General features: G+C 54.6%; 11 protein-coding genes across 11 annotated transcripts; 4 read left to right on the top strand and 7 right to left on the bottom strand.

The window, feature by feature from the left end:
- Positions 1 to 1,383: 1,383 nt before the first annotated feature.
- KRP23_2834 (uncharacterized protein) lies at positions 1,384 to 7,203 on the top strand (the record flags this gene model as incomplete). The annotated part of the gene is made up of 1 exon (XM_067887614.1): positions 1,384 to 7,203. The coding sequence occupies one exon, from the start codon at positions 1,384 to 1,386 to the stop codon at positions 7,201 to 7,203; it is 5,820 nt and encodes a 1,939-aa protein (XP_067750188.1).
- A 147-nt stretch (positions 7,204 to 7,350) lies between these two features.
- KRP23_2833 (Myb-like protein H) lies at positions 7,351 to 8,535 on the bottom strand (the record flags this gene model as incomplete). The annotated part of the gene is made up of 1 exon (XM_067887613.1): positions 7,351 to 8,535. One exon carries the CDS (start codon positions 8,533 to 8,535, stop codon positions 7,351 to 7,353), a length of 1,185 nt encoding a protein of 394 aa, XP_067750187.1.
- A 363-nt stretch (positions 8,536 to 8,898) lies between these two features.
- Positions 8,899 to 10,440, bottom strand: KRP23_2832 (Serine/threonine-protein kinase 4; the record flags this gene model as incomplete). The annotated part of the gene is made up of 1 exon (XM_067887612.1): positions 8,899 to 10,440. The coding sequence occupies one exon, from the start codon at positions 10,438 to 10,440 to the stop codon at positions 8,899 to 8,901; it is 1,542 nt and encodes a 513-aa protein (XP_067750186.1).
- A 1,796-nt stretch (positions 10,441 to 12,236) lies between these two features.
- On the bottom strand, positions 12,237 to 15,929 carry KRP23_2831 (Tyrosine-protein kinase Btk29A; the record flags this gene model as incomplete). Its single annotated transcript, XM_067887611.1, has 3 exons — positions 12,237 to 12,656; positions 13,611 to 14,998; positions 15,050 to 15,929. 3 exons carry the CDS (start codon positions 15,927 to 15,929, stop codon positions 12,237 to 12,239), a joined length of 2,688 nt encoding a protein of 895 aa, XP_067750185.1.
- A 314-nt stretch (positions 15,930 to 16,243) lies between these two features.
- KRP23_2830 (Cell division control protein 15) lies at positions 16,244 to 17,701 on the bottom strand (the record flags this gene model as incomplete). The annotated part of the gene is made up of 1 exon (XM_067887610.1): positions 16,244 to 17,701. One exon carries the CDS (start codon positions 17,699 to 17,701, stop codon positions 16,244 to 16,246), a length of 1,458 nt encoding a protein of 485 aa, XP_067750184.1.
- Positions 17,702 to 18,199: 498 nt separating this feature from the next.
- On the top strand, positions 18,200 to 19,693 carry KRP23_2829 (Tyrosine-protein kinase Btk29A; the record flags this gene model as incomplete). The annotated part of the gene is made up of 1 exon (XM_067887609.1): positions 18,200 to 19,693. One exon carries the CDS (start codon positions 18,200 to 18,202, stop codon positions 19,691 to 19,693), a length of 1,494 nt encoding a protein of 497 aa, XP_067750183.1.
- Positions 19,694 to 20,096: 403 nt separating this feature from the next.
- KRP23_2828 (uncharacterized protein) lies at positions 20,097 to 21,277 on the top strand (the record flags this gene model as incomplete). The annotated part of the gene is made up of 3 exons (XM_067887608.1): positions 20,097 to 20,208; positions 20,267 to 20,895; positions 20,966 to 21,277. 3 exons carry the CDS (start codon positions 20,097 to 20,099, stop codon positions 21,275 to 21,277), a joined length of 1,053 nt encoding a protein of 350 aa, XP_067750182.1.
- A 206-nt stretch (positions 21,278 to 21,483) lies between these two features.
- KRP23_2827 (uncharacterized protein) lies at positions 21,484 to 22,357 on the top strand (the record flags this gene model as incomplete). Its single annotated transcript, XM_067887607.1, has 2 exons — positions 21,484 to 21,574; positions 21,642 to 22,357. The coding sequence occupies 2 exons, from the start codon at positions 21,484 to 21,486 to the stop codon at positions 22,355 to 22,357; spliced, it is 807 nt and encodes a 268-aa protein (XP_067750181.1).
- Positions 22,358 to 22,449: 92 nt separating this feature from the next.
- KRP23_2826 (uncharacterized protein) lies at positions 22,450 to 23,313 on the bottom strand (the record flags this gene model as incomplete). Its single annotated transcript, XM_067887606.1, has 1 exon — positions 22,450 to 23,313. The coding sequence occupies one exon, from the start codon at positions 23,311 to 23,313 to the stop codon at positions 22,450 to 22,452; it is 864 nt and encodes a 287-aa protein (XP_067750180.1).
- A 1,156-nt stretch (positions 23,314 to 24,469) lies between these two features.
- Positions 24,470 to 25,486, bottom strand: KRP23_2825 (UDP-N-acetylglucosamine transporter ROCK1; the record flags this gene model as incomplete). Its single annotated transcript, XM_067887604.1, has 1 exon — positions 24,470 to 25,486. The coding sequence occupies one exon, from the start codon at positions 25,484 to 25,486 to the stop codon at positions 24,470 to 24,472; it is 1,017 nt and encodes a 338-aa protein (XP_067750179.1).
- A 423-nt stretch (positions 25,487 to 25,909) lies between these two features.
- KRP23_2824 (putative BTB/POZ domain-containing protein) lies at positions 25,910 to 27,328 on the bottom strand (the record flags this gene model as incomplete). Its single annotated transcript, XM_067887603.1, has 1 exon — positions 25,910 to 27,328. The coding sequence occupies one exon, from the start codon at positions 27,326 to 27,328 to the stop codon at positions 25,910 to 25,912; it is 1,419 nt and encodes a 472-aa protein (XP_067750178.1).
- Positions 27,329 to 27,671: the final 343 nt, after the last annotated feature.

Genomic DNA, 27,671 nt, shown 5'->3' with positions numbered 1-27,671 from the left:
GAGCGATAGTGGCGGTCTAACACTGGTGCGACAGTAGTACAGTAATACAGAAAGTGTTTTGACATCGGGGTAGATTCATTGTATTTGTTATCATATTGGAATCGATTATGAAGTGTTTTCACGGTTGGCTGGGTTCAAGGAGAGTATGCGATAATGAAGGTTATTGGTTATCGAATGCTAATGTTAAAATCAATTTTTGAAAGGGGATGGCGCGTATGCCGCGCGCGCAATCCGTTTTGAAGTCTAAAGGAAACACTGCGAAATGCTTTTCGATAGTGAGCCAAAACAACAAGAAAAGCTGTGGCTTCAAGCCACAACTACATTAACGAAAGGCACGACAAGCTTAGTACTGGACAAGCGAATACGCCTTCCAACTCGAAAGCTTTGATACATGTGGGAAAAGATGATCGGCAAATCGAAAACCACGTCCGGCTGCTAGAAGCCGGTGGGATCAAAAACAATTGGTGGGGAGTGGTGAAATCTGATGCCAGGCTCGTCGGGATGCAAAACCTCAGCGCGGTCATGGTAGTCGTCGTCAGCAAACTGAAAATGGCGGCTTAAGGTGTCTGTGAAGACCAACATCATCATCCACAGCACCGAGATGACACCCGATTGTGCACTTGAATCTGGTTCCACCATGTAGCTTGCCCCATTATTCCATGTCAAGCTACGCGGTCCGCCAAGGTGGCTGGTGCGGTACTCGAGCCATTCCTCGACCGACGCCTCGCATACCTGAAAGCCCAAGTCGTCCTCACGCCGAGAGGCATCCAAGAGGTAGTGCTCAACTGCCTTCGGATCGAGGGCTCGCAAATTCTGGTCGACCGTGGACAGTGTGTAGGTTGGCGTCAAATTCGAAAATGACCAGCTTCACTGCTCTCTCCAACGCGCATACTTCCCTTCTGGAAGATCCGCTTTCTTACTTTCAACTGTAGAGGCACTTGGATGACACCGTTGGGGCTGCCAACCCAACTGGCTACGTTTCTCCTCATTTTCATGTTTGCGCTTCAAACTCTGCACCACTTGCATAACTGGAATGTTCACTAGCCCGTGATGACAAGAAATTGAGCAGCTCAAGCTCAAGTTCTTCGTTCCGTGAGGCAACTCTGCAAGCCGCCGAGATTCACAGCAATAAATCGATCGAGGTCAGAGTTGTTTTGTACCAAAAGCGTGCCTTTTGCTGAGCTTAAGACCACATGAAGTACCCCAAGCACGAATTCGCGCTGTCATGAACAACTATCGAATTTCTAGGATTTATTGATGCTCGGCTAGTGGGGGCAACCGTTACCCCAAGGCTGCCGTGACCAGTCTCAAGTCTCTATTATTGCTGCACGTACACTTTCCTTTACCTCAAGCGGTGGAGGAGCAGACGGTGGTGGCACTCCCATGGACCTCACGGCGCTCTGGAATCGTGAAAAGGCTCGTCTTGCTGCAGACCTTCAAGCTGCTGCACCTTCCTACGTCGTTGGCAGAGCAAGTTTTTCATCATCAGTAGACGGCGAGCCCCCGTTCACAGGTTTAGCAGGGAAGAATGGAAGTCGCGTAAAAGCTTCACCTGTCGCTGGGAGTCCAATGAAGCCTCCACCTGCAACGAAGAAAAAGTCCACGGCATCGTCCAATGCACCAGCAGGTTACGCACGGGATCGAGATCGAGTGTTCCGATTGCTAGTGGAGAGCAGCATCGCTGTTTCACCAACCGAGATGATCCCAAACTTCTATGGTACCAACGAGTTTGCGATGGAGTACGCGGATAAAGCAGCAAAGCGGCTAGTTGGAAACCCGGAGCCTCCACAGCAGCAGCTTCTCACTCCTCCTCCTGCGTCTACCAGTATCTCTGCCAATCTTTTGCCAAGTAGCCGAACCAACCGAAATCCGTCTGCTAGACTCAACTCTGTCTTCAGTCTCCACAGTCAAACTCCATCACCCCCAGCGCAGGCAGCAGTGCCAACTGCTGCGGCGTTCTCCGCGACGACAAAGACCGCTCAGCTGATACGGAAGAACGGACGGAAGCGTATCGGTGCCGAGTATTCGTCCCAAGCGTTCAAACCGTACGCTGGTGACATGTTCGGAACGCGTGGCGAGTACATCGATGGCATGCTCTATATGTCCCGCATGAAGCGAAGTTTGCAGGCGGTGATGTCTAGCGAGGACCTGAGAAGCAAGAAGATTGAATTCAGTCTGCCCTGGGGGGAGCTTGGTCGAGCCGAAGGTCGAAGTGTGCTGAAAGATGGAGTCTCGGATGCATTTGCAGTTGCAACTGGAAACCTTGGTAGTAAGATGAGTATTTCTCGTCGTACAGGCTCGACGATTGTGATCGCAAGTCCAAGTGAAGACGATGCCGACCTAGGATCCACACTGACCAGCGTGCAGCGGAAACAGCAGCAACGGTGCTCCCTAACGCTGAGCAATTGGAGCTTTAACCCGGATAACGCGCGGTTGATGGTGCAGGAGAATGTCGTGGAGGCTCTGATACGGCTGTGTAAGGATGGAGACAACACGACTCGACTGAATTGCGTCACTGCATTGATGAATTTATCTCATCTCTGCGAGCTGCGTCGTGTGATTGTGCAGCAGGGAGCAGCCAAGACAGTCGCAGAGATCGTAAACGACATGGAAGACAAGACGATTCGGACGGCGTGTGCCATCACGCTGTGCAACCTCTGCTCGTTACAAGGAGTGGAGGATCTTCTTGTGGAGGATGGCGCTGTGAGTGCCCTCACAACGCTGATCAATGAGCACGAGAAGGTGTCGCACATTTGCCGTTGTGCGCTCTTCAACCTTACGTGTGTCTCGCAGTCCTACCACAAGATCGAGAGCGTGCTCAAAGCGTTCATTGCTCTCACGACGACTCGAAACGGAAGCAGCAATTCAGGTTATCCTGGTAGAACGGAGGAGGAGTACGACGATATCACCGCCAAGGCCTTGTGCAACTTATCCAATCTGAAGCGAACTCGGCTGCGTCTTATGGAGGAAGGCATTGTCAGTGCCATCGCGTCATTGCTTCATCCAAATATCCCGTTGATACAGGAGCTGCTAGCGCATATTTTACTGAATCTGTCGAGACTACCGACGTGCAGGAATGAAATGGTTGCGAAAGGCTGCATGGGCACCTTAGTGGCGCTGGCGGGGGCGTCAAGCGCTATCACGACCAAGTGTCTGATTGGAATCACGCTCTGGAACCTGAGCAAAGATCCAGGGAATGCGATTCGGATGGTATTAGAGGGACTGTTACTGCTTGTCAACGCACTGTATCGTGACGTCGGCCAAGATGAAACCTTGAGAGACAGCTCTGCATGTACTTCTGAGGCAGCCAAGGAGGAGGATCTCCTGCAAGTGTGTGCTCGTACACTCTACAACGTGTCGTGCTGCGAGGACTCACGCGTGAAATTGGTCGAGAGAGATGCCGTCAATACCCTGTCCACTCTGTCAAGACGATCCACTGGGGACGATGCTAAGCAAATGTGTACGCTCGCATTGTGCAATCTTCTCAGTGTGCAGAAGGCAGCAGCGGATATTGTCACGGCTGGGGCAATTACTGCCCTCATTCAACTGAGTATGGCACCAGCGCAGTCGTACGAGACGCGAAACCTCTTCTCAAAGGCACTGCATGGACTTTGCGAGAAAGCTTCGACCCGAGTCGCAGTGTCTGACGCAGGAGTGATCCCAGCGCTTCTCTTCTTGACCAGCATCGATGAAGTCAACGCGGGTGAAGCTGCTAGCACAGACCCAGGCAGTCTTCAGTCCGCGGGTCTTCTGAGTGAGATTCGCGCTCGATGTACCGCGGCATTTGCTTGCTTGGCCGCAGACCCACACACCGCAGCTCACGTTTGCAACGCCGAAGTGGTGCAGTGTGTGACGAGGATCCTAGTACTGGAGCACGCGAACGTCATCGTGGAGCGGTTTTGTTGCTCCTGCCTAAGTCTCCTGTGTCGAGATGAGCAGTGCTCACTCATCATGGTTGAAGTGGGCGCCATCGAAATGGTCCTGACAACGTGTGTGGAGTCCCATGACCAAGAGAGCAAAGCGTCCTGTTGCCATGTATTGGCTAGTGTATCGTGCCACCCGAGCTGCTGTACGGCGCTGGTTCGCATGGGCGTGATATCCGTGCTAGCCACGCTCGCGAAAATCAAAGAAGACGCAGTCATCCAACGTTGCTGTGCTATCACGCTAGCCAACTTGTCCGTCGAACCAGATATCCGAGAAACGTTGGCATCTGCCGGCACGGTCGCGATTGTCTCCGTTCTCAGTAACTCGTACAGTGAAGACAGCCAACGTGACTGCGCTAAGGTACTGTGCAACTTGTCGTGCATCCGTGGGAATGAAGCTGCGCTTGCTGGAGAAGGTGCGGTGGGTGTATTGATGATGATCAGCATGGTTCGAGCCGTCAGTGTTTCCACGAAAGAGACGTGCATCCGCGCAGTGTTGAATCTTCTGAATGCCGAGACCATGAAGCACATGGTCAAAGAGGGGCTGGTGAAGATCCTGTCGGCGTATGCTGCATTGGCCTCGAAGCAAGTGGCAACACTCGTGACTATTATCTTTGGTAAACTGTTGAACCACCCCGTTGGGCGGAACGCGCTGTGTGCAGAGAGGTCCTCACTTCTAGCGCTTTTCCAGCTCATGACGTACGAATTGGACCCGGAGGAGAGGCGATTGGCTTCTTTGCATGAAAAATTACTCGGAGAACTCGTGTTCTATGAGAATTCACGGCTGCTGAGCGTTCAAACGGGCATCTTGGACGCGCTTCATCGGATCTCAATGTATGAAGATTACTACTCTGAATCCCACGAACACCACCACCACCCCTCACACAGCCACTGCTCAGAGAAGACGCTTGCTCTTGTGTTCTTTACTCTGGCAAAGAGCGAGGATAGCCGCATGGCTGTGGTAGCCTCTTCGAATTTGGCAACACTACTGAAGTTCCTAGACCTTCATGCGGCTAAAGCGGACTGTGACGCGTCTGAATGTGCAGTGTATGCTGCGGCGACGCTATGCTGGTTGGGGTGGCATGAAGATACTCGTCGGTTCTTGCAGGCCTCCGATATCCCTCGCGCACTCACTCAAATGCTACAAATTCACGCAAGCGTGAGCGAGGATGAGAAGGACGACCTCTTATCGTACTCGTCTCAAGCCATTAAGACCTGCGTACTCACTCTCTGCTGCTTGACCCACAGCGAGGAGCTCTTGGAGATCATGCTAAAGGAGAATGTTGTCGTGTACTTGAACGGAATTCTCACTTCGAGTCGCAAAAGCACCAGCAGCGACGGCCTTCCAGTGATGGAGTCGCACCTCGCAAGCGACGAAGAGTTTGTTGCGCTGGTTTGCATTCTGTTCCGTCAGCTGAGCCACATCACGGGTTTCGCTTCAGCAGTGGCTCAACAGCCGGCCCCAATCCTTGAGTTATTCTGCAACCTCGTGCACCATGTCGTTGCAAACAACGATGTGAACTCCTCTCTGGATTGTGCAGATGCTCTCTGCAGCATCGCATTCGTGCCTACAATCGAGCTGGAGCACGTTAGGGGCGCTCTCACCCCAGGAAAAAGATGTTCGTCCACTCCGACGCCCATACCGTCGCAATTCCTGGTGGAGAGCAGCGCTCTCGCTTCCATCGGAGCGCTTATGAGTGACGAGCAGCTTCCTGAGACTCGATGGCGTTGCTGTGCAAGTTTGTGGGCGCTCTCTTCTGTGCCTGAGTATCGCAAGCAGTTAGTCGATCTGGGAGTCACGCCGATGCTGGTCAATGAGTCGTATCGCGCAGCGAAAATCGACGCGTTGAACACTCTCCAATGCTGCGCTGGAGCGCTCTGCAACCTCACAACTGTACCGGAAGAGACGAATTCTGTCAAAATGGTCGAGGAAGGCGCCATGCCTGCGCTGATTCAGCTCGCCAAACTCGAGAGTGAAATGATTCGTGAGCACTGTACTCTGGCGCTGTCCAATTTGTCGGGACCGTCGCCGAAAGTCGAGTCTGGCGCAGTTTCGGTCTTGTTGAACCTGTCAGTAGATTTCACACTCTCAAGCCCAGGGTCGGCGCACGCGCCACCGGCATCGAGACGTGGCAGTAAGCAGCAACCTGCCCAAGTAGGTCGGCCTCCTCTCGTGACTGGCGAAAGACACAAACAATTTGCTGTCCTCCCCAACTACACGATCGAGATCACGACGGACAGCTCCATTGACGAGCAAAAGCTCGAGGCGGAGCTTGCTGCGAGTACGCCCCCGCCTCCGCATTTGCCTACGATTGCAGCCGACCTGGTTGGCGCCTCGACCAGGCTGAGTGCCGAGAAACCCTCAAACAACGGCGCGCCAGTCCGCAGTGACAGTGAAAACGCCCCCACCAAGTCAACAGTACCTGATGAAGGCGCACGAGAATATATGGAGACCCGATTCTTTGACAAGGTCGACCCGGAGGAGAGTCTTGCGTTGATGACCGAGACAGACGAGCGGGAAGGAGACGAGGAGAATGCTTGGGCTGAGACTCGAGCTGATGAACACTCGGGGAATCAAGAGGATGGTCCTCAGACGGATACTTTTGACGCGTCAAAGAGCAATCAAACCCACAGTGACTTGGCGCGTTTGACTGAGCACCACTCTAAGGCGCCAAACTGCACGCTTTCGCCTCTTTCTCACGTGGTCGCACGAAAGACGCATGCCGTTCAAGCCGCAAGGAAATTCAGAAACGCGGCGACCCGAAAGTTGGGGAAGGACGGCAGTGTGCAGAAGCTTGCGATGCTTGGGTCTCAGTCATCGCCGTGTTTAACAAAGGCTGCCCCAACTGCTGGTGGCACTGAGCAACAGGAATATGTTCGCAGCATCGACAATTCAGCAGCCGCTCAACCAGCAGCAGTATCCAAACCTCCGTCGCAGTTGACAAGCCTCACGGCTTCAACGTCTACTTGTTCGCTGCCTTCATCACTCGGCGTTCACGACAGTAGCATCAATTCTCGTGCTGCACTCGTCGCGGCCGTATCTGCAGCTGGACTGTACGGAGCCGCACCACCTCGACACTGGCTTGACGATGCAAAGATCACAATGTCGCTCAATGCCAAGCAGCAGAAGAAGAGGGCTGCGATGAATCGAGCCAAGAAGGAGAAGGAATCGCGTTTTGATCCTGACGCAGAGCTGCTAGAAGCCCAATCGAAGTCGATTTCTCTCACTACTATCGAGGAGTTCCAGCAGCAAGCGAAGAAGCTGGGACTGTGGAGTTAGGCTGGCAAAACAGCAAGATAAACACAGAGATGGCCACGAAGGTGAAATCATGTTGCTAGTTGTTGGGATAAGGTTCTCGTCCCCATCAGAGCGTTAACAAGGAATCTAGCACGTAACTTTGTACATTTTGCACTTCGAACGTGAGCCTCAAGAGCTCCCGTTGTTACTTTTACGCTGCCCTCCAGGAGTGAGCGATGGCAACGCAGTATCGCCGTCCCTTGTATTCTTTGCTTGGCCCAGTGCAGATGACGGTGACAAAAGACCAAGTCCAGCCAAGTATCTCGGGGTTATGCCTGCGCCTTCGAACGGGAGACCGAGCTCAGACCCAAGCGGCGACGGCAACATCCCGAACGTCAAACCGGTGGTTGCCAGCAGATGCAAGTTGGGCTCGGCCGTCTCGTTCGTGGCTCTTGCGCTGAAGGAAACTCCAGCGGAGACGTTGAGCGCTCGTGGATGGAGTCGAAGCTCAACTGCCAGCGTCTCCAGAACGACCTGCGGGTCTGTCTGCTGAGCCGCCAGCAAGCCATTCAGCACCTCGAGTGCCTGGTCTTTCGTGAAAAGCGGGCGTGTGCGCTGCGGTGGCAGTCTCCCGTTCGAGCTGGTGAAAGCAGCCACAGCCGACGCAATCCCGGCCAGCAAGTCCGCAGGAGCTTCAGGCGGCACGAACACTTCAGCCATCGCGTCCACGAGAAGTTGCTCCTCCGCAGGTGTAAGCGTCACCACACTGTCGAGTACCCGTGGGGAGGTCATTTGTGATGCCAACCGTCCACTCTCTCCGATCGCTGCCGCCTTGGTCGACAAGGGGAGTCCCGGGTGACGAGGGAACTGTCCTAGATGCATGGTGACATGCTGGCCGCTCTCGATGCGAGCCACGTCGTAGCAGAGTTTCTGGTACCGCTCTTTCAGGTCCACTGGGCTCTTGCCTGGCAGTCGAGACGCCATCACTTCCCACGGGTAACAGACCGAAGACGTGCTGAAGGCGGCCAACATGCTCTCGAACGCGGCGTCTTCCTCGGACGTCCAGCGTTGGTCCACACTCTGCATGAACTGGCGCTCCTGTCGCTTGTGAGCGTTCACCTGCTGGATCTGGGCGAAGTACAGCCGTGCGTGGTGCACCACCTGCGCGGTGTCTCGAGTCCCCACCGCAGTGGCGATGGATCTCCACGCGTCACCGACGCTGAGGCATTGGCCGCCTCCGAATTGCTCCAGCGCCAACAGGAATCGCTGGTGCTCGTCTGCAGCCCACGGGGTCTCGTTCTGGTTGGTCACCACCGTGGAAAGGTTGAAAGTGCGCAAATGGGGCGTCGACCCCGGCGTCTGCTTCTTGCCCATGGGACTGACGGACCAAGCCCAAAGCCGACGGAGATGCGAACGAGCAGCTCGGTGGCGACGCACAAATGCAGCGGTGCGACCTACCGTCCACAAACGGCAACTAGCGAGAAACGGCCGACCCACTGGGTGCCGCGAACGGACGGAGCTGGAAAACTAGAAACGGATGAGAGCATTGAACACGCCACGTTGCTGTAGGTTTGGCACGTTCACCACAATTTGCAGGTGTCTAGATGCAATGAATTTCTCATGTTCATGCGAATTCGACATCGTACAGAAAGCAATATTGACGATAATAATCGGTCCTAAGGGTTAAGACTGTTGAAAGATTTGCCGTGTTCCTATTCCAGTTTGTCTTCAACTTCTTCAAGGAAGAACTGCCTCAGGCAAAGGGGGATCAGTGTTTGGTGGATCATTCTCATCGCATCCAGAGTAGCTATGCTGCTGCGGCGCTGGTTGCATTTCTTGCTCATTTGGCTCGGTCTTGGATGTATCACAGTCACCACAGACACCAACCTTACTTTCCTCAGTAGCTGCTCCTCCTGCAGCTCGTGACACCTCTTCTCGGTCTGCAAACATCTTCAGGCTCGCAATTGCATCATCCAGCGACATGCGCTTCGACGCGTCTGGGTGCACAAGCTTCTCGACTAGTTCCCACTCGTCCTCCGTCCTACCAGGAGGACGTGGATACGGCTCTAGCATCAGCGTTCGGATCGTGTGAACGTCGTGACTTCCGTACGGAGGATCCCCCAGGAACGCTTCGATGATACACATGCCCAGCGAGTACACATCCGACGCGAAGCACGGGTTGATTAGCATATTCGAGTCCTTATCTGGCGAAGGCAGACACTCCGGTGCCATCCAGCGAATAGCCTCTCTGTGAAGCTTGCCACTTGACCCCACTGACGGGTTACGCAAGTAAGAGAAGCCAAAGTCGCACAGCTTCGCCTTGTTGTCGCTGCCCAAGAGCAGATTGCTGCACTTGAGATTTCCATGCACCACCTTCTCGGAGTGAAGGAATTCGAGTCCGAGTGCTGCCTGGTGGAACATCCGCCACAAGTGACTCTTGTCCTTCTTGAAGAGCGCTTGGAAGCTGCCTTGGGTCGCGTCGTCACACACGAAGAAAATGGGTGACTCAACATGGCACCCACCATACACTTTGAGTACGTGTGGGTGGTCGAGGCGCTGCAAAACGTCCACCTCCTTGCAGAAATCCTTACTGCTGGCGTTCACACACTTGATTACCACTCTATTGGTTTTGTCGCCGGTGATTCCCGGTGACCACGTACTACGATGAGCTGAGCCGTACGATCCGTGCCCAAATGGCTTGTCCGCATCAAAGTCTACGTCATCTCTCGGGATGAACCAGTGGGGGATCGCAGGAATCTTCACACCTGGCCAACTCGTGAGTCTATCGAGTGTTGCTTGCATCAACTGATAGTGTTGCTCTGCTACTTCGTCTGTTATGTATCTGGTCGCGTGGTAGTCCACTTCAATCTTCAGCTTGGCCAAACCCTCGTGGCAAAACCGCTCCGCCTTCAGAACCTCATCGTTGTCAGCGAGAGACTTGAACTGGTCCAAACTTGTTCGACGGTCATTTTCCCATTCTTGCACGGTTGGTTCGTCTCCATCTCCAGCAGGTAGAATCACCACCTTCAGTTCACGAATGTCTTTATGAAAGCTGGCGAATTGCTCAACCACCGTACGGTTGTTTGCCAGTCTGGTGACGAAAGTTAACCCCGTGTGGCTTAACAGAAACCTCGAGAAACGCTCCTTGATGTCATCGAACTTGCACTTGAAACGCTCTTTGGTGAACTGATCTCGGTCTACATCAGTATCGAAAAATGTTTGATGAAGTTCGTGCAGGCGGTCGAAAGTGTGTAGACACATTTGCTCGTGCTCTCTCATGTCTTTGATTGCCCCCTCTCGCACCCAACCATCTACGAGGTGTTTCAGATCTTGGCCGTCAGCATGCAGATATCGATTGGCGAAGAAGCTTAACACTTTGACAACATCGTTGATCTTGAGTCGACTTTCTGGTTCGAGACAGCACATGCGCTTCACAAGTTCCCATTGACTCAGTGTAAAACATGTTGGTCTTGAGGGCAACACACCAGCCTTTACTTGACGCCGGATGAAGTTGACATCTGAACCTCCCCATGGTGTAGCCCTACCACTCAAGGCTTCAACAATGCACATCCCAAACGAGTACACATCAGATGCGAACGTACGTACTGCGGCCGTTAGGGTCTCGGGTGCCCGCCAGGATACAGCCCCACCATACCTCATTGCTTTGCAGCTGGCAAGGAGGCTCAGCCCAAAGTCGATCAGTTTGGCGTGACCACCTTCGTCCACAACGATATTGTTACATTTCAAGTTCGCATGCACAATGCCACGGAGGTGAAGCCACTGAAGCCCAAGAGCAGCGTCATGTAGCAGTTCCCACACTTGAGAGCGGTTTCTAGCCTTCTCCAAGTACGTATTCAGCTGTCCACCATTGGCGAAGTCAGACACAAAAACAAAGTATCCATGCAAGCATGCGCCGAAAAGGTTGACAATGTTTGGATGTCGGAGGCTGTTCCAGATATTGACCTCTTCAAAAAATTCCTGGACTTCACCAAGCCCGATCTTGTTGAGTGTTTTGACTGCAACTGGGGCGCCAAGCCACATACCTTGCTGTACATTTCCAAACATTCCGTGATTAGCGCCCGTACTCGAATTGAGCACCAACCCGCTTAGGAATCCTGGAAAACCCTCTACCACATCGTTCGCTATTGAGCTCGAATCGTAGCGTTCAATGGGGTTCCCGTGTTCCAGCTCCTTCGCAGCGGCAATAGCATAATGCTCTATTGGCTTTTCACAGATCAGAGGTTTTTGGTGGATGAGCACGTCCTCCACTGTGCACCATGGGCCATCTTCATCTCGTTGCGTGCTTTCAATATCGAACATCTTTAATTCAAGTAAGTGATCAAGTAGTTTTTGTTGCCGTTGACCCTTTTCCTCGAAGGATGTGAGACTTGTACCGATAACTTCATTGACTGCGACAAGTTGAGCGAGGCGATCCACAACTTGCGCCATAGTGATACGAACTTTCGGATCACAGCAGCACATGTCTGAAACGAGCTCCCATTCAACGCTCGTAAATGAAGATTTCTGGGTTGGATCGATAGTTGTGCAGATATCACAGTTGTTCTGTCCATCCGTCGATTGTAAGTGTCCAGTCACTGCATCAATAATCAACTTTCCAAACCAGAAAACGTCGGAAGCAAATGTTCTATGGTGCTCACAAACATAACTTGGAGGTACCCAGGTAGTATCGAAGTCATCCTCGTCACGTTCTGTCTCCGGTTTCCGTAGTGGGCAACTCAAAGCAAACCCCGACAGCTTGGCCACTCCCTTAGCAGTTACGAAAATGTTTTGGCTAGTCACTTCTCCATGACTGATGCCGCACACGTGCATATACCGTAGCGCGTACGCTACCTCCAAAAGTTTCCTCCATACCACGTTAGGGGGTGTAGGACGTTTTAAAAACGTAGTCAGTTCGCCTTCAGCTGCGTATTCACAAACAAACATCCGCGGGGTTGATCCCTCCACTGCACCAAACAGCTGAAGTATGTTAGGGTGTCGAAGCCGAAACCACAGTTCTACGACAGTCTGAGAGCTTCGCTCGAGAGAATCAAACGGAGCCTGCAGCTTTTCAACAGCTACCCTCGCTCCCAGTAGTGAACCCTTGTGACGAGAAAAAAGGAAGATCGACTAAAACCTTCATCTGTGACGACAACGTCACTCTGCGAAACGATCCACTCAGGGGCTGGGCCTTCGTGAACATGTGCCTTAAGCTTCCGAACCACATCTCCTATTGTCACATCCTCCTGCGAGATCATATCAGTGACCAATTTCCATTGTTCATCGGTGAACCCTGCAGCACGAGGAGGTAATTCTTGCTCACTGAGAACCTTTTCTTTGATTCCTGAATCACTCGTGGTCATACCCCAAGGAGGTCCGAAACTGACCATTGTAATGATGCACATCCCAAGTGAGTACAGATCAGTTCTCAGTGACGCCTTCTCTCCAGAGAGGATTTGTGGTGCTTGCCATCGAAACGCTTCATCAATGGTCTGGGTCTTGTAGGAGTCCACTCTATCCACTCTGCCACTCAGTTCAAATCCAGAAAGCTTAGCCCTTCCATCGTTTCCAATCCAAATGTTAGTCGGTTTCAAATTCCCGTGAAAAATGCCCAGGTCGTGTACGTTCTGCAATGCCACAGCAGTCTCAAACGCTTTACACCACGCATGAGCAATTCGATCGTGACGATATTTAGGCCTGCTCAAGTAACAAAGTTTGGGTTCGTGGGCTGGTGGTTGGTTGCGGTCGCTGAGATAAAAGCCACACTGACGACAAAATCGTTCAGAGGCAACGCGAGATTCACCACAGTCGACGCACTGCTTAGCAATCGACAATACATCTACTCCACGCTTCTTATCAGCTCCAGTTTCATCTCGCACAAAACTGAGATCAATAATTTCAGCAATCACCTCTCGAATTGTAGGTCTATCGCGAATATTTGAGGCGCACATTCGACTGATGAGTTCCCAAGCTTTGTCGGTTGCCGCATCAGGTCGGGGATGCTGTTTCCCAGCAGTTATAAGGTCTGAAACCTTGTCATCACCAAGGTTACCAAACGGCACCGCTTGGATCATCGCTTCAATTATGCACATACCCAGCGAATAGATATCGGACTCGACCTTAGGCTGCTCATTGCCAGACGCCACGATCACCTCTACAGGTTTCCACCGAACCGACGTCAAACTCGCGCGTCCTCCTTTACAATTGACGCTCGCAGCAAGAACGTTACGGAAGCCAAAGTCGCCAATCTTTGCTTTTTGTTTTGCGTCAACGAGAATGTTGCTGCACTTTAAACCTCCGTGTACAATGCCATGCTGGTGCAGAAACTTCAAACCTTTCGCTACTTGCAGAAACAAGGGCCAAAACCGTCCCTGGTGTTTTCCGTCGCCCAAAACCTCCCGCAAGTTGCCGTTTGGCGCGTATTCATTCACAAATAACGGTGGTCTACTCACATGTGAGCCACCGTATAGCTCCAAAATGTGTTCGTTGCGCGGCAATCGCCACCAGAGCTCCAACTGCTCAAAGAAAGCTTTGTCAGACGTACTCGCGAGCTCCGGGAAAAGATGCTTCACCACTACTTTGATGGGTTGGCCGTCACGAAACCAAGTGCCAAGACTCGCATCACCGAAGCTGCCACCAGTCCCAATGACGTTACTCGTATCGCTGTATTTGATATCATCAACGTCAATAAACCAGTCAAACATGCGGAGGCCGGCTTCGTTTGTGAAGGCCAATACACGCTCTAGTGTTGTCTTCTTGAGTTGCGAGATCTCAGTCGACTGTCCAGTCTCTTTCGTGCTGGTTTTCAGCACCATGAGTGCTTGGTGAACCTGCTTCTCATCGCGGGCATGCAATTCATGCACAAGTGATCGATCTGACGCGGTGGTCACCAATTGCACTAGTTTGGCACGTTGATCCGCACAGTCACTATCCCATTCCTTACTCCACTTCGTCATGGCAGCTTCGTTGCCCAACCCAAGGCCCTCTCCGATCTCTGTCAGTATCACGTGCAAGTGATGAATCGTTGCACAAAACGTTTCACAGCGTCCAAGTCGAACCAATAGCGGTTTAACGCTGATCAGCTCCAAGAACCGAATAATTACGTCGACGTACTGCTGCTTTCCCCCATCAGTTGCAGGCAGAGGAGATACTGCATCGTGCAAAAACTGGAGCCGTTCTAGCATCTGGAGACACAGCTTTTCGCTTTCAGGTACACGTTCAGACTTCGTGTACAAGCTGGCAAGAACTTTCCGGCTGGGTGGACATCCCACGAGCTTTTCGATCGGAAAGCTAAGCTCAGGTTCACATAACTTACGGATCATCAGAATCACCTCACCAATGTCTGGGCGATCTTCGATGTCCACAGCAATGAGTCGACTGATCACACTCCACTCGTCGTCACATATTTCATAGGGCTGCTCGTAGGGCACTCCACTAAGAACCATCTCCATGACTTCATCATCATCGTACATTCCAAATGGTAATGCCTGCGTCTTCGCTTCGATCATGCACATTCCCAGTGCGTACACATCGGACTTGTACCTGGGCAGCGAGTTATTCGATTCAACCAGTCTTTCACGGGGTTTCCAGCGTACGGATTCTGCTGCAGATTGTTGAGGCTGCTTACTATAGCCCGCAGAGATGGTTCTGATGCGAGAACAGTCAAAGTCCGAGATCTTCGGCGTATTATTTTCTCCGATCAAGATATTTCCGCTCGTAAGGCCGTCGTGAACGATGTGGTTGTCATGGAGAACCTGAAGACCCTGCGCCACTTGCAGAAACATTCCCCAGAACATATCTTCGTTCTCCGGTTTGCTGAAGAATTGAAAGATGTTGCCACCTGGAGCATTTTCACAAACAAAGAACCGCTACCCAGCACGATGGCAGCCACCGTGAAGCTGAATTATGTTTGGGTGCCTTGGGAGCTCGTACAAGAGCTGCAGCTGCCTCAGAAACGCCAACTCTGAGTCGATACTCCGATCAAACATTGACTTTACAACGACGTCCTGGATGGTTCCGTCACGACGGCGCCATGTGCCATAGTCTACGGTGCCGTAGGTTCCAGCACCAATGAGCCCACCCTCATTCACTTCCACGTCTCTCTCAGGAATGAACCACCGGAAGATGGACAGGATATTATCTGGCTGTCCTTGAATACCGGCCACCGTTTCTGAGGTGATAACACGAGCCTCGAGGTCAAGAGCGACTCGAAGTCGCTCCAATGTCGCCCGCTTGAGATCTGCGAGAGGTCCGGGTGTGTTTCCTTCCAGCGACGTGTACATCTTCAGCATGGCCATCGTCACCTTTTCTTCACTCTCCATGTCTCGGATCAACATGCGAGCAGCAGTACCCGTGACCAGGGATTCGAGTTGTTGAGCCTGAACCTCGCACCCATGGCTCCAATCGGCCATCCATTGGTCTGTTGTAGCATACTCAATACCCACGCAGATGACGTCCAGCCTCGAGTTAAGCTCTCGAACCGTGTAGGCGATCGTGTCAGCGCCAGCGAGACGCTCCAATAAAGGCTGCTGGCGTAGGAGCTTCATGAACCTTTTGAGGAGCTCACAGTATTTGTTCTTCCACTGGTCGTCGTGCACTGCGACAGCGTCATGGCAAGCGTTGAGTCGATCGAGGAAGCCTTCGAAAAAGATGCTGCACTCAGGTTTGCGCGGGAACCTCGGGGGGCATGCGGCCAGCACCTGGCGACTCGATGGTGAGCCGGGAATCGTCGTCACGGGAAAGCTTGGGGACTCTCCTGGAGCTCCCTCCATGTTCGACAGCTCTCCGTGAGTGGACGGAAGATCTCGGATTAAGGCCAAACTGAAAGTGATTCTTCGGATGGACAACACAAAATGACGGGAAAACTATCTGGAAATAAATGAGCTGCAGAAGATACCACCGGTGCCGTACAGCGCAGTGACTTGCCCTCGAGACTGCCCACCGTGTTAGGCTCATGAGAGGCAACGACGTCGCCTTCGTAAGCCTCTGCGGAAGGCGATCCATAGTACCTTCCTCCAGCATTAACACAAAACCAAACAAAGCCTCTTTATCCTGAGAACTTACAATCTCCGACCACTACACCAGTCTACGCGAGGCTCGCCATCGGGTGCTGTCGCTCCTCTTCTTCAGCGAACGCAGTCAGCTCCGTCAGCACCTCGTCAAGCGTTGGGCGTTGCGTGAAGTCCGGACTGCACAGACGGCAAATGAAAGCCCACTCGGCCTCCGACACCTCGTCAGGACGCGGGTGGCTCTCGCCCTTCATGATCTTCTCCATAGCCTCCGCGTCGTCGTCCATTCCGTAGGGCACCTCGTGCGTCTTCGCCTCGATCATACACATGGCGAGCGAGTAAATATCCGACGCGAAGCGCGGCGCGTTCACGCCAGTCTCCGCCAGCACCTCCCTCGGTTTCCAGCGCACCGACTTGGAGTTGGCCTTGTCTGCATTGCCACTCAAACCTGCCGACAGCGTTCGCACAGTGCTAAACCCAAAGTCCGCCAGCTTCGCCGTGTTGTCGGCGCCCACGAGGATGTTGCCACACTTGAGACCGCCATGAACCGTCTTCTGGTCGTGCAGGAACTTGAGTCCGAGCGCCACCTGCTCGAACAGTCTCCAGAACATGACGCTGTGCGTGTCTTCCTCGAGGAAATCAGACAAATTGCCATTGTGGGCGTTCTCGCACACGTAGAACTGCGGTTTGCTAACGTGGGAGCCTCCGTAGAGCTTCAAGATGTGCTCGTGGTCCGGGAGACTCCCCCAGAGCTCCAGTTGGCGCAGGAACGCGTCGTCCGAGTCGCTGGACGTCTCTGGGAACAGCCTCTTGACCACCACCTCCGTGCGTTCCCCATTGTGCAGCCACGTGCCTCTGCACACCTCTCCAAAGGTCCCTCTGGCGCCAATGGCCTCGTCTTCAAACTCCACGTCGTCGATGGGGATGAACCAGCTGAACATGTGCAGCCCTTCCTGGTTCGAGTGCTGGAGCACGCGGCTGAACGTGGCCTTCTTGAGCTCGAGCATCTCGGGCGACTGGCCCTTCCAGTTGATGCCGCTGTTGAGCGTCATGAGCGCCTCCTGCACCTTCTTGTCGCCTCGGAACTCGTTCACGAGCATCCGCTCGGACGCGCTCGAGACCAATTGGTCCAGTTTGCCCAATTGCTCCTTGCGGTCGCTGTCCCATTGCTGCTCCCACTGGAGCATCTCGTGCTGTTCAGCCACGCCGAGGCCTTGGGCGACGTCGCTGAGCTTGAGCTGCAGCTCGCGGATGGAGGCGACGATGGACTCGCTACTGGCGAGACGCAGCAGCAGAGGCTTGCGACGCAGTTGCTTGACGAAGTGCACGACCACGTCGCAGTACTTGGCTTTGCGTGGGTCAGCGGCGTCCAGAGGCGTCACGGACTCGTGCAGGAACTGCAGACGCTTCAGCACTTGGCGACAGAGCTGCTCGTTCTCGGGCATGCGGCGGCAGCGGGTGGTTAGGTCCGAGAGCGTCTTGAGGCTCGGAGGACTGTCCTTGAGGCCGACGATGGGGAAGCCTTCACTCGACATTGGCCTAGCGGTCTTGGTAGTGGAGGCTTGGAGGAAGCAGGAATGAACTAAAGATCGCCTGATTTATAGTTTGGTCGTGCGGTGGGTACATTGCGGTACGTGCGGGACCAAAATGGTGGAAGTGCAAGACACGAGGCCTTGCGTAGCCATCGCGTGGATCATTTGCGTTCAGACGATTTCCAGCGCACCACCAGCGTCCACCTCACCACAATCCAAGATGCAGCTCCCGTAGTGATACCAGGCGAGCTGTCAACGTTCATGGCCTTGGTCGTTGTCCTGCGTCCTGCGGCAAGACACCCATGTGTCGTCACTATTTGAGACCAGACGATTTCCAAAGCGAACCCAAGGCTCGTCTGTATTGTTCCCATCCGCTTGCTCTTCAACAAGATCCTTGAAATGGCTACAGTTTCCACTTGCAGAGCGACTCCTCACCTCACTTTCGCTTTTGCCTGGCGCCCCACACCTGCTCCAAGAAGCCCCCAGTCCTCACTGGTCAAGATGGAAGACGCTGTTATTGATGACCCAAGCTTCCCCGTGACGACGATTCCCGGCTCACCATCGAGTCGCCAGGTGCTGGCCGCATGCCCCCCGAGGTTCCCGCGCAAACCTGAGTGCAGCGTCTTTTTCGAAGGCTTCCTCGATCGACTCAACGCTTGCCATCACGCCGTCGCAGTGCATGATGACCAGTGGAAGAACAAATACTGTGAGCTCCTCAAAAGGTTCATGAAGCTCCTACGCCGGCAGCCTTTATTGGAGCGTCTCGCTGGCGCTGACACGATCGCCTACACGTTTCGAGAGCTCAACTCGAGGCTGGACGCCATCTGCGTGGGTATTGAATATGCTGCAAACGACCAATGGATGGCCGATTGGAGTCATGGGTGTGAGGTTCAGGCCCAACAACTCGAATCCCTGGTCACGGGTACTGCTGCTCGCATGTTGATCCGAGATATGGCGAGCGAACAAAAGGTGACGACGGCAATGCTGGAGATGTACACGTGGCTGGAAGGAAACACACCCGGACCACTGCCAGATCTCAAGCGGGCGACATTGGAGCGCCTGCGAGTCGCTCTTGACCTCGAGGCTCGTGTTATCACCTCAGAAACGGTGGCCGGTATTCAAGGACAGACAGATAATATCCTGTCCATCTTCCGGTGGTTCATTCCTGAGAGAGACGTGGAAGTGAATGAGGGTGGGCTCGTTGGTGCTGGAACCTACGGCACCGTAGACTATGGCACATGGCGCCGTCGTGACGGAACCATCCAGGACGTCGTTATCAAGTCAATGTTTGATCGGAGTATCGACTCAGAGTTGGCGTTTCTGAGACAGCTGCAGCTCTGGTACGAGCTCCCAAGGCACCCCAACATAATTCAGCTTCACGGCGGCTGCCATCGTGCTAGACAACCGTTCTTTGTGTGTGAAAATGCTCCTGGTGGCAACATCTTTCAATTCTTCAGCGAACTGGAGAACCAGGATATGTTCTGGAGCATGTTTCTGCAAGTGGCGCAAGGTCTTCAGGTTCTCCATGAGCACCACATCGTTCACGACGGCCTTAAGAGCGGAAATATCTTGATTGGAGAAAACAATACGCCGAAGATCTCGGACTTTGACTGTTCTCGCATCAGAACCATCTCTGCGGGCTATAGTAACCAGACTCAACAGTTTGCAGCAGAATCAGTGCGTTGGAAACCCCGTGAAAAATTGGTTGAAGCGAACGACGCGCTGCCCAGGTACAAGTCCGATGTGTACTCAATGGGAATGTGCATGATCGAAGCGAAGACGCAGGTCCCACCATTTGGATATTACGATGATGATGAAGTGATGGAGAGGGTTCTTAGTGGAGCGCCCTACGAGCAGCCCGATAAAACATTCGATGACGAGGAATGGAACGTGATCAGTCGGCTCATTGCTGTGGACATCGAAGACCGTCCGGATATGGGTGAAGCAGTCAACCTGATCGCCAAACTGGTCCTATTGCCTGCCACCGGAGCCTAGTTCTGGCTGAGAGAGGTAAGTGTTGCATTTTTCCATTCCTGAGTACCATGTATCCGTTTACCTCGTACGATTGTCTTTAAGATCGGTTAATAATCGGAGAAGCAAGGCTTTGCTAGGCTCTTGTGGTCGGTCACTGTGAGCAACACTGTCCATGCAGTGGGGCACCAACTTGTTCTTACCCCTCTGCAGCTCGTTGCCATTCCGAAGACTATGGCGCATGGTCAATACAGATCTTGCTCCGTCTCAGCCCTTGAATATGCACCACACGTTCACTTCAACATGAACCGGCTCGAGAGCCAGCACTGATGCGCTGCCGCCGTCTCATTGGCTGATTACTTGTCTTGGCTTTTGTAGGAATTAATCACCAATTAGTCAAATCCGCTGCCATTTTGAGATAACAACGATGGAGTCCACGACTCGGTGGCTTAGTGAGGAGCACAGCAGTCTGTCGGGCGCGTCGCTGGGCAAAATCATCTCCACGGGGCTGCTCCTGGGTGTGGTGCATGTTCTCACAGGTAAGCGCATAACCTCGCAAAGGACTAAAAAGCTGTAAACTGAGCTCTTCTTCTGCAGGGCCGGACCACTTGAGTGCGTTGGCTGCCATGACCACAGGCTCCTCGTGGAGGGCATTCGCATTGGGCATCCGGTGGGGCTGCGGCCACTCCATTGGCCTCATTGTCATGGCGCTCATCTTCTTCGCGGCAGGGCAGACGGTGGACCTGGACGCGGTGGGCGGTTACCTCAACTACGTCGTGGGCTTTTTCATGATCGCGTTGGGTGTTTGGACGGGCGTTCACGTGCGTGAAAAGTACCAGACGCAGCTGAAGGAAGGCGTGCAGTCGCTGGAGAGCGGGGAAGGAAGAGAGGGTGGACATGCAGAGGGAAGCAGTGCAGGTGCCACGCCCACCAATTTGGTGGAGCTCGTGCCGATTTCGCAGACTAGATTTTCGAGTGTAGCGTCTCCTGATGCTGCACCACAGGTTACGACGTCGCCAAATTCGTCGACGAAAGAGCATGGAGACGTGTTGGCTTCACCGTCTTCTTCCTTTCACCTGCTGCTCAAATCCGACGATGGATCATCGCAAGATGCTGCAAGAATGTTGACATCTCACGGGGTTGAGCCGGTAAACCCCTCGAAAATGCACCCCAAGAGCTGGACGTGTTGCCAAAACATGAGCTTCGAGAACCCAGCGACGCAAAAGGTTCGTGCCAGCTTGAGCCAGTATGCTTGATGCTTCTGGGCTAGACTAACGCAGTTTCTTGTGTGCGCAGATCATGGCTCTACTTGTTGGAATCATTCACGGGTTTGCTGGACCCGGTGGTATCCTGGGTGTGCTACCCGCTGTGGTGCTGAACGACTGGCTGAAGTCTGTCGCCTACCTGGGCTCCTTCTGTGTTGCCTCGATCTTCATCATGGGCGTCTTCGCGGCTCTCTACGGCGAAGTCACAGGTCGCCTTGGCGGGAATTCGTTGGTAATGGAGTTCCGAATCGGCATTATCTCGGCCTTCTTCTCGTTCATCGTCGGCGTTGCCTGGATCGGACTACAGGCGACAGGCCAAATGTCCGCCATCTTTGGGGAATAGACATTGTCAACGCCGAACCAAGGGCACGATACCTGCAACAACTACAAAGTCTGCTCGCCAGCGCCGTTTGAGGATCAGCGTGTTAGTATCAATCGTTACCTCTTCCTCAGACATACACTGACAAAATAACCAATACGAATTCCAGCAAGCATGTTCGCTGATGAAGAGTCGTTTTACCAGCATATCTTCATTCCGGCCTGAACACCATGGAGCACGACGCGTCGAGTCTGCTGCACCGCTCAATGTGGCAAGTTGCTCTCACAGCCACCTCACTCGGCATCGTTCACGTGCTTTCAGGTATGCACAAGGTCATAATACTTCCCAATCTGCTGCTAGATTAACCCCGTTGTGACGATTACTGCAGGGCCGGACCACCTGGGAGCGTTGGTGGCTCTTTCCAATGGGAAAACATGGCGACAGGCATTTGTACTCGGCGCACAGTGGGGTTGTGGCCATTCACTTGGCATTTTGGCGGTCGCGCTGATCTGTGTATTCGTGGTGGGCCACGCGTTGGCGCCAAACGGCAGCTTCAGTGCCGCTTGCAAATACCTCACAGGTGTTTGTCTCGTGCTGCTTGGAGTCTGGACGATGCTCAGTGCTTACAAGGACTACAATGAGGCCCAAAAGCCTACTAGTCCTCGGCATTTGGCCTCGTCGCCTACATCTCTCTGGAGTCAAGTGCAGTGCCAAGACGCCTCCTACGTTTTGCTGCAAGCACCGAGCGATCCAAGTGCGAAAATGCCGCTCACGGCAACGGCAGCAGCCAGCATAGGCGTCGGGATCGTGCATGGAGCAGCTGGGCCTGGCTGTTTATTGGCAGTGCTACCTACGCTTGCCATGCAGAAGGACACTCTCAGGGCGTTGATGTATCTCGGATTCTTTTGCGGGAGTTCCATCTTGTCGATGGGGTCCTTCGCTGCACTTTACGGGGAATTAACACAGCGTGGAGGGAGAGCGCGCTCTCCTACTGCAGCTTTCAATGTTGCTATAGCATCGTCCACGCTCTCGATAGTCGTAGGGATCACGTGGATAACACTTCAAGCTACGGGCGTACTGAATCACGTGTTTGGAGATGAATAAGCAGATCAAAGCAGACGATTAGGGATACACGTAGTAACCTTGAACACTCACTGTATTACCGCGTCGTTCAGTATTGCAACCAGCCTTGATCTTCATCCGAAGACCTCGTCTAAGGTGCCGGTCGAGACGAGGATGACCCACATGACGCCCACGCAGAGCGACACGCAGGACGAGAAGATGCCGACGCGCACGAGCGACGAATCGGAGAAGCGACTCATGCGACCCGTGACCTCCCCGTACAGCGCCGCGAAACCGCCCATGGTGAAGATGGAGGAGACGCAGAAGGCACCGAGGTAGGCGGACGACTTGGCCCAGTCGTTCAGGATGACCGCTGGCAGCACGCCTAACACGCCACCCGTGCCCGCGAGGCCGTGGGCCGTCCCGTAGGCGAAGGCTGTTAGCTTCTGCGTGTGCGGGTTCTTGATGTCGGCCGTGATGAGGCCGAAGCAGCACGTTTTCTTGTGTGGAATTGTCTCGGTGGACGCTGTAGGACCTTTGTGGTCCAGATGGTGGTGCTGCAATATCTTTTGCACTTCTGAGTCGCTGTCCTCCTGGACATCTGCTTCCAGTTGCAACGGGGTCATCTCTCCAGCCGGTCCCTTAACATGTTGCAGCTTGCGCTTTAACAGCCAGTAGTAGCGCAGACTCCAGAGACCGAGGCCGATCATGAGGAAACCCACCATGAAATCGCAGTAGCTGCCGAAAGTGTCCACGTCCAGCCGCTGGTTGAGCGCCAGGAAGCACGCAGTCACGACGATCAATCCGGTCGAGTGGCCGCATCCCCAGCGCATGCCCAACTGACACGAGCGCCACGAAGACCCGGCGCTCAGCACGATGAGCGCGCTCAGGTGGTCGGGCCCCGTGAGCACGTGCACCAGGCCGAGCAGCAGACCCGTGGCCACGATGCCAGGCAGCGAGGCGCCTTCCAGCGCGGCAACGGTGTCTGCGGCGCCCATGGGGGGAGGATCTTGGTATGAGGGACGCTCGCCCTTTGACACGCACGTACGCTATGATATCTGATAGTGGATAGGCGTAGATACAATTATAGCGATATTGTTCGTTTCCGCTCTCTACACTATTTATTTGTTGTAAGAGTCATGTGGGTATGTTTATATTGATATTAATTTAAATTACATGTTATGTAATCATAGAGGTAATTGTTTAACACCCTCTGATTGGCGAATGACGCGATGACGCCTCTCGAGCTTCAAGTTGGACCGATCACGATTTGTCCTTGAGTGCAGGAGAACTTCTCCTGAGAACCACAGGCCGTGGTCAACGGTAAAGCTGCCCGAGCCTGGTGTGCCACAAGCACCTGGATAGCGCTGCCATAAAGCGCCGTGAAGACGCTCACTAGTACGATGGAGGAGGCGCATAATGGCATGAGATAGGCAGCCACCTCTCCGTAATCGATCGAGACGATTTCAAATTCCGGGGTCGGTACTAATGACTCGCTGCACGCAACTTTGGAGGTGGTGGTCAAGGTCCACAGCAGGGCACTGCCGAATTATGCTGCGGACAATCAGGTAGTGAGTGGCGAGGCTGAGCAGTACTGCGATCGCCAACGTTGCGCTTGGTCGAGCAGAAAATCGCAGTCGTCCACGTCCAGTTCTTGGCTGGCTGCGAGGAAGACCACAGTCACGACGATCAATCCGGTCGAGTGGCCGCAGCCCCAGCACATTCCGAGTTGACACTAACGCCAAGAGGACCCTGCGCTCAGTACAGTGAGAGCACTCAAGTGGTTTGTGCCTGTCAAAGCATGCACCACACCTAGAAGCAGTCCCGTGTCGATGATCGTGCCGATAGACACGTGCTCCAGAGGTTTGATCGTGTCGCTCGACGTGTTGTCCAAGTAGAAGGGTTTCCAGGTTAGCTTGTACAGGCAGGGGGTCAGTTTGAATGTGGAGGCAGTGGGTAGCTGCTGTCTAGTCTCAAGTGTGCCCAGCAGTTGTAGGTGTCTACAATGACAGCGTCACCCTAACACAACCACTGAAAACAGATCCAGGCCCGTGATCTCGTGATCTAGGCAAACCAGGATGTATTGCATTGTTATACAGCCGACAGGAGGCAAGCTCGTCGCTACAGTCGGCGTCATTAACTTGCTGCTACAGTTTACTCGGTCTTGGTCTTGACCTCCTTGTTCACATACGGGAAGCTGGAGTAGATGGCCATGCTCGTGGCTACGAGGCCAGCGGCGATAAACACCTCGTTGGGCAGCACCGCGCCGTACACGACGCTCTCGACGAAGGCCGTGAAGGCGATACCGCAGATGAGCGCAAACGACTTGAGCACGCCGCCCACGTGCTTGGTGACGGTGCCGACGAGCAGGCCGCCCAGAGCATTGCTCACCACGGGGATGATCGTGTAGTAGTCGCAGCCCTCGAAGACCTTGTCCATGTTGGCGAGGGCGTTAGCAGCAGGCGACTCAGACACGGGCGTCTTGACGATGGTGGACCAAATGGCCGGCAGCATGAGGAAGAGGCTGCCGTAGACCGACAGCTCCATGGTGACGAGGGCGGCATCACGTTTGTGCTGCTGCATGGAGCGCTGCGTGAGCGCAGAGCCGAGGCCTGATAGCAGTGAGGCCAACAGCACGGGCACGAGACCGAGCTCGACAGAGATGGCGGGAGCGGCTGAGTCATCGGCGCCGCCGTCTTTGGCGAGCGAGAGCAGCACGGCGGCGCTCAGCAGCAGCAGCATGGCCAGACACTGCTGCAGCGAGAAGCGCGTGCCCATGAGGAAGTAGAGGAAAAGCGCGGCGGACAGCAGCTTGGTCTGGTTGATGAGGTTGAACACGATGGACGGCAGGTGCTGGTACGCCACCTGGATGAGCACGTTCTGCACGGCGTAGGTGCAAGCGGGCAGACCCGAGGCCATGAGGCTGTCGTGCAGACTCCACGTCTTGACGACGCGGCCCAGCGCGCCCGAGGACAGCAGCGAGAGCAGTGAGAGCAGCAGTTTGCACCCCTCGCAGGCGATCACGAGCACCGAGCGGTTCTTGACATGGCCAGCGAACTCCTTGTACAGGATGGGCTGCAGACCGAACTGCATGGCCAGCAGCACCATGGCCACGTAGCCGATCCACGTGGACGAGGGCGTGGCCTTGGCGGAGGTTGCAGTGGCGGCCATCGCGTCTTGAGTCTTGCGTGGCGAATCGAGAAGTGGGCTCATGGAGGTACCGCAGTATTTATTGTGGGACAGGGCTCAGCTGGGCAAATGTGAGTGTGTATTACGTCCCAGAAAGACGGAGATGACAGAAACAGTGGAAGCAGCGTATCTCTGCTGCAATTGGCCGAAATAATCAATACGATATTATGATTGGTCGATATTCCACTTTGCTAGTCGCAAACTTGGCGCGGTGGTTGAAGCGGTCGTGCTCTTTGCCTTTCACTATGCCCTCGTCGCATGCAAAAGGCAACTTGCTGAATGTGCAAGCAGGTTGACGACCAAAGTTCAGTTTTAGAGTTATTGAGCCGCGCCGCTCGACTGGGGGGCGAGGCTGTGGACACTACGCGAAAAACGATATGAAGGCTGGTAAATTGGCGACGGCAGCTACACGACGAAGGTTTCTGGCAGTGTGTGGGTACCGAAGCGAAAGCTGTCTTCGGCGAAGCAGATGGACGCATCGACTCGTGGGCTGCCGGTGGGCACTGGCAGGTCGTCGTCCATGAGCTTGATGATCATCTTGTCCGACTTGACGTCGCTCGTAAACAGCATGGTCAGGTCCAGCGGCTCCTCGCAGGTCTCCGCTTCCTCCGCCTTGATGGACTCGACCGCCTCAACAGACGCGCCCTGCAGCAGCTGCACGCACTGTTCCGCCAGAACGCGGTTGCAGTGGCTCGGACTGAGGCTGCGCTGCGCGTCTCGGTGCAGCTGCGCCAGCTTCGCTTGTACGCACAGCTCGGTTGCGATCTCTGACGTGGTTCGGACGGATATCCGCGGCTTGGCGGAAATCATCCGCTGCGTGAGCTCCACGAACAGCTCGCTGGGTAATGTGAATAGCTGCAGCATGGCGTCTACGTCCAGCGTCTCGCCTCGCTCCACCAACGCCGCAAGGCATGTTTCTATCAGAGCTCCACACGCAGAGTGGAAGAGCTCGGGCTGTGCCTGCGCGAGCGTCTGCGCCGCGTTGACTACCTGCAGCAAGCCGCTCAAGCCTTCGCTTAAGTGCTGGTCGAGAAACCGTTTGGCGCTCAGTCGGATATCGTCGCGCATCTCTAAGAACTCAATGGCGCAGTTCATGGCCGCGAGGTTGGCCAGTGAGAAGGAGATCTCCCCCGTGTAGCAGTAAATAGCCAGCGTCTCGAACATTTCGGCGCCTCCGGGGAACGCCGGCAGCTCCAGCACTGGTACAGCTCCCCCGAAGTTGCTCTCGTCGGCCGATATCTGGCGCGCCATCTGGTGCAGCTTGTGACTCTCGAGCAGCATCGGATGTTTGTGCAGGTTGAACTGCGTGCCACACACGAGCACCACTAAGTTGCAGTATTGGCGTCTGGACGCCCACTCCTTGAACTCGCAGAGCGACAGGTCTCCGCCCAGGTTGGCATCCTGCAGGAACGCGCGCAGCTCGGCTTCCAGCATCTCGTCGCTCGACGCCATCTGCGGCTGTGGTTTGCTAGTCGGGGCCACGGGGAGTAGCTGAACGCGCGACTGCGTGAGCGCGAGCGGCACCGTCACGCGCGGCCGCTTGGCGGCTCTCCCAGAAGACGACACGAGGTTGCGGCAGTGGCAGCAAGTGGCGCGGTTACTGTGCAGGCAGCGATCGTCGCGCGTGCAGCCCTCGCGCTTGCAACCGCGGCCGGAGCCCTCTCGGCGGCCCCCGCACAGGCCCGCGGGGTGCCGGCCACAGCGCCCATCGCAGGTGCAGTGCATGCAGGTTCCAGGCGGACTCGTGCACGTGGGCAACGAGCAGGACTTGCGCAGCTTGCGCGCGGCGGAGCTGGGCTGCTTGCGCTTCAAGGCGGGACTCATGGGCTTGAACCTGGCGGCGCGAATTGCGGAATGAGCTCCGGCGTGTGGTGGGTCGCTACGTAATCGACGCTCGGGGTGATGGGCTGCCCCGGCTATCACGCTTTCGCTAGAGTTGCGTCGCCGAAAGATGACTCGCGGTGTCAACCCAAGCGGCGACTTGCTTGGGCGGACTCGTGGTGTGCGAGTCTCGTGCGCGGCCTGCAAGCGGAGACTGCAGACGATTTGCTCCCGGCGGGCAGCGTTTGCTTGATGGATCACCGCCGCCCGCCATCATTCTCCCAGCGTGGATTCTCCGGTTGCGCCGCGTTTGACGGAATGCTCGCAGGAAACACGCCCGCCGGCC

Source organism: Phytophthora ramorum (assembly GCF_020800215.1).
Source record: "Phytophthora ramorum isolate Pr-102 chromosome Unknown Phyram_PR-102_s0002, whole genome shotgun sequence".
In the NCBI taxonomy this organism is placed as follows: Eukaryota; Oomycota; class Peronosporomycetes; order Peronosporales; family Peronosporaceae; genus Phytophthora; species Phytophthora ramorum.
Note: the sequence above shows the minus strand (reverse complement) of the source record. Positions and strands in the feature narration are given on the sequence as shown.